Source organism: Orycteropus afer, unplaced genomic scaffold (genome assembly GCF_000298275.1).
Source record: "Orycteropus afer afer isolate SDZICR_OR568_19922 unplaced genomic scaffold, OryAfe1.0 scaffold00206, whole genome shotgun sequence".
Lineage (NCBI taxonomy): Eukaryota > Metazoa > Chordata > Mammalia > Tubulidentata > Orycteropodidae > Orycteropus > Orycteropus afer.
Genome location: NW_006921793.1, coordinates 4394646 through 4402999, shown reverse-complemented (window position 1 = coordinate 4402999; position 8354 = coordinate 4394646). Strand labels below are relative to the sequence as shown.

The following is an 8354-nucleotide window of genomic DNA, read 5'->3' as shown; positions in this document are numbered from 1 at the left end:
ACTCCATAAGGTTTTCAAGGCTGTGACCTTTTGGAAGCAGATCACCAGGTCTGTCTTCCAAGGTGCCTCTGGGTTGGTTTGAACCACCAACCTTTGGGTTAGTAGTTGAACGCTTAACCATTTGTGACACCCAGGGATCCCATGTTGTTTTTCTATGCATTGAAAACAAAATAAAACAAAAATGTGGCTGATTTAATAGTATGCACCACACACTCTTATCAGAATTATAGCCATGTTCCAATACTAATTCCATGAAATAAAACAAGTAGCTAAGATTTGAGCACTTACACTTGCCAGGCACTGTTGTAGGGACTTTACCTGTATTTACCCACAACAGTAGGTAGGTACTAAGAAAACTGAGGCACAGAGGTTAAGAAACTTACTGAAGCACACACAACCAAAATGGAGCACAGCCAGAATTTGAACCCAAAATCCATGCTCTTACTTGCTATTATAGATTAGAAAACTGAGGCACAGAGAAGATAGCTTGCCCAAGGGTGCAAGCTACTCTGTGGGAGAGCTGGAAACCAAATATGGCAGTCTGAGCTGACTATGTTCATACCCACTCCCCTCTGCCAACACAGTTCCCTATGGAAACCAAGGGTGTTTGCATTAAAGAACATGGTCTGGATAGAAATTTGATGTACTAACAAGCCAGAAATGTGGGGATCACAGGTATTAATTTGAATTTTGGTTATGTTTTCCCAACCCATAAGAGTTTTCTTCATAGATCAAGCACTGCAGCACAAGAAAAGGAAATAAATCTTTCCAGCTAGAATACTAGGCAATGAAGGGAAATTAACCTAGCCAGTAACATTCATCAGGAGCACTTTCCATCAAGAACCCAGCAATAGGGCTGGAATAAATATTCACAGAGAAATATGAATTACTGAAAAATAATCAGTAATATGGCCCAAGATGGAAAGCCAAAAGTATCAAAGTTTTGAGGAAACCTGGTGGTGGTAAAAATCAAGGTCTATGGAAGTATGTCCCTCTATGGAAGATCAAGTCTAACACAAATGCCCCACTCACTGACCATGCATTATGTAAGAGGTTCCCAGGAAAGCTGCACCTCAAAGTCAACAATGCCTCCTCTGATAATGACATACTGAAGACTAAACTCTTAGTTAAGACAACAGCCTTCTCTATACTGTTCTGAAGTGAGAGGAAAAGCCTCCTTACACTCACAGTGAAGTTCAAGGAAAATGATTGAAAATTAGAACACCAATTAAGCAACTAATGCTAGGGTGAGAGTAGAGCAGCAGTTAACATCAACTCACATATGTACAGAAATGTTATCGGGGGTCCCATTGTGATCATGGTCTGTGAGGTCATTGATTGAGCTCACTGCGGTGATGGCTTGTCCGATTGTGTAAACAATGGATAGTGACACAATTGTCCTGTGTTAGAAAAAAGAATACAAGTTGATTGCACAATAGCAGTACACTTCTATTTCATCACAAAAGATCCTCTTCTTCAAAATGTTCAAGAGCCCAGTCACGAATACGTTTGTTGGTCAAATAAAAATGGTAATTCTTAGAAAGCCAGCCTACCTAAGAATTTGTTGCATAGCTAGCAAAGGTAGAGCAAAGTTTTGGCCATAGCAGGCAGCGAAAGGGGGAAGATCCATTTTACCTTTGAGTTATTTGAAAAGACTGTTTTATTTTACTTCACTACTTAAATTGGTATCTTTAAACCAGGGCTTCCAGGTGATTGTTACAGATCATCAGGTGATTCTTATTCCCATTTTAGGCATACAGGAGAATCACCTGGGTATCTTGTTAATATACGTTCTGATTCAGTATATTTGGGGTAGAAGCACAAATTGTCAGCAGGGAGTTGAACCGGAATGATCTGGTTCAAGCCCTGCTTTCAATAGTGAGAGATACTCATCAACAAAAGGGACTGGTAATAGTATTGGCCAGCTTGGAATTGACTTGATGGCAGTGGGGTTTTTTTTTTTTTAATTGACAATGAAGTTAGGAAAATGATTAAAAATTAGAACACCAATTAAGCAAACAATGCTAAGGTGGGGTTAGAGCAGCAATTAACATCAATTCACACATACCTAGAAATTTTATCGGGGGTGGACCATTGGTTATTTTTGTAGAATTGTTTTGAGATAGCAAATATTCCTGCTTCTGCCCATATCATTCCTTTGGTCTGGAAGAGCCACCTCTTCCTTCTTCATTAAATCATAGGAAACTTCTCCTTATAATCTCCATTGACTCCAGTCTTAGAGCTCTTCCTATCAGAGTAGCCAACTGCTTTGCTAAATTACCTTGTGCCAAGTGTCCTTCCTGCCCATTGAGCAGTGTGAGCCCCTCAGCAGTGAGGATGTCCATTAGGGTGTTTTTTGTTTTTCCAGCCCTTAACTCTATGCCTTGCAAGTCATTAATGACAAGAGAGTATCCCTGCTACTGTTTCAAGAGGAACTAAAGATGTTATAATTGTTTGGAAGAGGAAAAACCTGTTAATGATACTTGTATCCACTCTGCTAAATGCCAGGCACTCTGCTAGGCTCTGGGGATGTAATGATGAACAGAAGCAAGGTCTACAGTACTCTTTTAAGCATTTATACTCTCTGAATCTTCACCCCCAGATTCTACAATCCCAAACTACAATATTTATCATTACTTTTTTAGCTTGTTGGTTAACAAGAAAGCTCCAACTACTCACTTGAACTTTCCCAGCCATGAGTCAGCAATAAGAGCTCCAAGAATTGGTGTCAGGTAGCACAGAGCAACAAATGTGTGGTAGATGGCCGTGGATAGATTATCATCCCATCCAATGAAACGTCTGAAGTACAGAATCAGGAGTGCTTTGTGCAGAGGGAAGGTGGTGGAGGAGGGAGAAACAAAGTTAGAACTGGCTGTGATAATTCATACTTTTCTCCAAAGGGTGATATATGCTTAAAAGTTACCTCTCATTCCATAGTAGGAAAATCTTTCACAGAACTCATTGACCACGATGAAGAAGATGCTCAAAGGATAACCAAAGAAACTCTGGTGAAAACAATGAGATTGAAATATACTCATACTGGTTCATATTCATAAACTATTACCAATAGCATGGAGCATCCAAAAATACCAAACTCACTGCTGTTGAGTTGGATCTGACTCACAGCGACCCCTCCTTGGGTTTCTGAGGTGGTATCTCTATGGAAGTAGATTACTCAGTCTTCCTTCCAAGGAGTGGCTGGTGGGTTTGAACCGCTAGCCTTCTGGTTAGCAGTCAAATACCTTAGGTGCTATGCCACCAGAGCTCCCAGCATGGAGCATAGATGATGAGTGCAGAGTAACTTATTCATGACTACTCAGAGGTGGAATCTAGAATTTTAAGATTTTTGTTCCCCCATATTAATCTTTCTATACAGAGACAACAATGAAATAAAACATCTAGTTTTATTATTAGTCTAAGAAGGACTATACACAACATTTCCTAAATACAAGATATTTCACACAGAAACTCAAGATTTCCTCTCCATTGATCCTAGATACACAATACATATTTGTTAAGGGAATGAAGTTGTAAACATTTAAAAGCAAACCAAATCGTAAAATTCACAAAATGAAGATACATGGAGAAGGAAAAAGGATACATACTCGTGGTTTGGACATTCCTAAAAGAAAAAGAAAAGGCCATTATTAAAATCAAGCAATGAAAATACTTTTTTTGCTGTCTGTAAACTGAGACCCTCTAGCTCCTTAATGGCAATAAGGTGCTGTTTACTAAACGTCTGCAGCTGTCTTTTTGTAGATTCCCAGCTCCAGAGTCCAGGTCACTTCTCTGAAATGGGGCCCACGTATCTGTAATCTTCTTTTTAAAAATAATTTCTTTTATTTATTTTGTTGTTGGGAATACACACAGCAAACTATTCACCACTTCATCTGTTTCTACATGTACAAATCAGGGACAATGATTACTTTCTTCAGATTGAACAACTCTTTTCATCCTCCTTTGTTCCTTCCCCATTAACATAAACTCATTGCTCCCTAAGGTTCTATCTAATCTTTTGAGTTGCTGTTGTCAATTGACCCCATATACACCAAAAAAAAAAAAAAAAAAACCCCACAAAATCCCCTGCCATCAAGTCAATTCTGACTCACAGTAACCCTATAGGACAGAGTAGAACTGCCCACAGGATTTCCTAGGTTGTAAATCTTTATGAAAGCAGACAGCCTCATCTTTCTCACAGAGCAGCTAGTAGGTTCAAACCACTGGTCTTTTGGTTAGCATGTGAATGCTTTAACCACTGTGCCACCATAGCATCTTTGACCTCATAGAGATTGCTCTGAAAAGAGCACAGTGCTCAAGGCAGACATTCTTTACTAGTTAAATTAAATAATTGTTTGGTTTTAAGAAAACTTCAGGGGATATTTTTGGTTTAAGGGGGAAACAAGATTTTAATATCATTCCAAGTAATTATGAATATACTTCTTTGATACTACACCAAAACTTGACACACGGTAGTTTGTTAAAGGTTAGTTACAATGAGCACTCAAACCACATTATAAACTCTTTGTACTATTACATTAAAGTCAACTTGTCTTTCTTGCTCCTAGAATGGATTTTTGGCCATGCATAATCTTGTCTCATCATGCATTGGTGTAAGTTCTTCAGGAACTTCTCGTGTGTGGTCTGAATTGAGTCCCAGCAGCTCAGAGAACTGTGCCCAAATCATTTTCTCCTTCAAACATTTCAAAAGCTGCCTCCAGCCACATGATGAAACCCATTCCTCATTATCTCACAAGGTCATTGGGGTGCTGTGAGAATTAAATAACTGAAATAGAAAGTACTTTGGGGGTGCTTCAGGAGTTCCCAGGTGGCACACATGAGTTGCACTCAACTACTAATCACAAGGTTGGTGGTTCAAACCCACCCAGTGGTGCTGTGAAAGAAAGGCCTGGTGATCTGCTGCCATAAAGATTACAGCCAAGAAAACCCTAAACAAACCAAATTCACTGCCATCAAGTTGATTATGACTCCTGGCGATGCCCATTGTGTTTTTAAGCCTGTAAATCTTCACAGAAGCAGACTGCCTCATCTTTCTTCCATAGAGCTCCTGGTGGGTTCAAACCACTGACCTTTTGGTTAGCAGCCAAATTCCTTAACCACCACAGCACTGGAGCTCCTTAAGAAAACCCTCTGTAACACATGGAGTCACTATGAGTTGGAATTGACTTGAAGGCAATGGGTCTGGTTTTTCGGTATGGATGTCTAACACACAGTGAAGATTTAATCACCATTTCCTATTCCCTGGGCTCTCCTTGCCTGCCTTCCCCTTCTCCATGCACAGATTGTAGTCATGCCCAATTATATGTTTACTGAACATGCCCAGGCACTAACCCAAACTCTTTAACACAGAAGATAGCCACTCTTTTGTCAGGAATGCCCTGGCTCATTTTCATGTGCCTCTTTCTACTCATGCTTTAAGCCTCCAATACTTCAAGAAGGCTCTCTGACCTACAGGCAGCATTATTTGCTGCTGCTGTGCTGTTGTACCACCACTCTACATGGCCACAGTGCAGTGATAAAGTTCCTATTTTTGCCTCCTCTCTATACTCAAGTGAATGAACCATGTGTATCTCCACATCCCCAGCATCTCTTAACAATGCCTATCACATAGTCTGGGTTCATGGTTAGAAAAATGAGTTACTGCTGTATAGAAAGTGAATTTGCTCTGTAAATTTTCACCCAAATCACAATAAATAATAAAAAAAATTAGGAAGATGGGTTTTAAGAGCAAGAACAAAATGGGTGAGAATACAAATGAGTCAGTGCAAACCAAGTCCAGTTGACACTACCTTCTAAAGCTTAGGAATGACCCTCCTTTTTCCCCACCTAAGCCCCTGGCCCAAATTTTGATAAGCGTTAACTCTTAGTTCTCACCTTAACACCTCCTCCTTCTGCAATCGACATGAAGACACTGTCCTACATGTATCAGTGTTCTGGCACATTCTATGCCTTCTTCCATGGGGAACTACTCCCACCCTCTAATCAGTCCCTATTGATATTGCAAGTATAACTTCATTTTAGAATTCTGTATTGTCAGGACTTGGTGAGTATGACCTACTGATATTGCAAACTGGGATCCTACAGCAGTGACTTCCAAAGTTGAGAATGTGTCAGAGTCACCTGGAGGACTTGTTAGAAGATATTGTTGGGTTCAGTCCCCCAAGTCACTGATTCTGTAGGTCTGGGATGGGCCTGAGGGTTTGCATTTCTAGCAAGTTCCCTGGTGTGCTGTTGCTGCTGGTCTTGGAGACCACACTTTGAAAACTACTGTGCTGGAGAATGAAAAATACTCTTGCAATGCCTATAGCTACTCGCATGGTGGAGTCTCTGGGTAGTGCAAACAGTTAACACATTTGCCTGCTACTTGAAAGATTGGAGGTTCAAGACTACCCAGAGGCACCTTGGAAGAAAGCCTTGGCAATACACTTCTGGAAATCAGCCATTAAAAACCCCTGTAGATCACAGTTCTGCACACACAGGGTCCCGATGAGTCACATTTGATTCAATGGCAACTTTTTCAACATGTATGTTGTTCATTGGAATTTGTTGCCCATCTTAAAAGTAGCTCAATTGAAAATCCACGCTTGTGTGTTATAGCTTGTATTTGAGAAGACTTACTCTTTTCTGTATCTAAGAATCTGCATTTTTAACAAGATCCAAGGCAATATCAGTGCTGCTGGTCCAGAAACCATACTTGGAGAACCACATGCAAGCTGTGATTGAGTTTTGCGTAATTTCTCTACCTGTTTCATTACTTCCCTGGCTCAGAGCACCAGTAAGACCCTTCTGTGCCAGCTATCTGGAGCAGAAACTAAATACCGAATTGGACAGTACGGTGAAGTCTTCAGTATGGCTCCTACCTTAAACTCTTGCTTGGTTCCCCATTCTAGGTTCTTCTTCTTAGATTTGCCACCTTTGATTTTTGTATGTGTAAGCCCAGGGTCCCACCCCACTATAAGCAAAACCTTAGTACTACATTCTTGATCCAGACCCACCTTGGAACTTCTGCCTGCCCATCTCCTTGGTGTAGGTTTCTTTCTGATTACAGTTACATTGTGGCCGTTTGCATATCTCCAGCTCCTCCTGGCCCCAGGGCATCCCACCAGACAGTTTCTGGCTTTGTTTACTTTAAAGCAGCAATGCTATTTTAGTCTTTGCCCTCAGGTGGAAAACAAATTGTCCAGGTTTTCTTCCCAGTTACACTTCTTATGGGCAGGGGTTGCCACAAGGGGCACACCTGAAGAACACGGATGTGGCAGTTAAGGGTGTGTGTCAACTTGGCTGGGCTGTGAGTTTTAGTATCTTGGCAGCTGGACATAGTTCCATGATGAGATTGGATGTGGTGTAATTACTTTCATGTTGGAATCTGCTGTGAGCAGCTAATTAGTTGAAGGGGAATTTCCTTCAGGGTGTGGTGTGCTTCCAGTATATATGGAGAAGCTTTGGGAAAGCTCTCTGGCTTTTTGTTCTTTCATTTGGTATGCTACGGTATCCAGTTCCCAGGCCAGAGCTAGTGGCCTGCTGTGCTGCCTGTTGATGTTCAGATTGGTGCCTTCACAGCCCATGAGCCAACAATCTGCTATTTCACCTACCAATTTTGGATTCATCAGCCTCAGTAGCCAGCAGTCTGCTACACTGCCTGCCAGTCTAGAGTTCCTCAGCCCCTGCAGCTGTGTGAGTCAAGAGAAGCCTCCGGCTTGATGTCTGAGCCACAGACTTGGTGCTTGCCAGCCTCTACAACTGAGTGAGCCATCCTGGAGATAAATTTCTCTCTCTCTCTCTCCTCTCTCTCCCTCCCCACTCCCTTTCTCTGGTTTTGCTTTTCTAGCAAAAACTCAGCCTGAGACAGTGGGCCATGGGATCAGACTTGTGATTAAGTCTCAGCTCTGCTACTTAGCAGCTGTGACCTTGGGCAAGCCAGTCTTGCCTTCGGACTGCCCATCTGTAAAAGGAAGATATTACTACCCATCTTTGAGTCCCTAAGCAAATGGTTAAGCGTTCAACTGTTAGCTGAAAGGTCACAGCCCTATGGAGCAGTTCTACTCTGCACACACAAGGTTGCCATGAATATGAATCTACTTCCTGGCAACTAACAATGATAACACTACTTATAGGATTACTGTAGAGTTCAATGTCTGAAGCCCAGCACAGTGCTTGACACATCAGTACCCAGTGAGTGGGAGATTCTATCTCAGAATCCTCAGTACCTAGTATGGCACTTTTCACAGAGTGAAAATGAAATGTTTGTTGAATGAATAAGTGTTCCAAAGAATCTGTCATGTTAGTCATCAAGTACAATATTCAGGGTCGGCAGCATAAATGTCCAGCAAATACTT

General features: G+C 41.4%; 1 protein-coding gene across 1 annotated transcript in view; it reads right to left on the bottom strand.

Annotated features, from left to right (window-relative positions):
• Nucleotides 1-7116, bottom strand: part of SLC15A1 (solute carrier family 15 member 1) — a 62119-nt gene extending 55003 nt beyond the window's left edge. The window contains 5 exon segments of the mRNA XM_007948172.1: nucleotides 1085-1400; nucleotides 2680-2821; nucleotides 2924-3005; nucleotides 3606-3622; nucleotides 7014-7116. Coding sequence (XP_007946363.1) covers nucleotides 1085-1400; nucleotides 2680-2821; nucleotides 2924-3005; nucleotides 3606-3622; nucleotides 7014-7116 — 660 coding nt within the window.
• Nucleotides 7117-8354: the final 1238 nt, after the last annotated feature.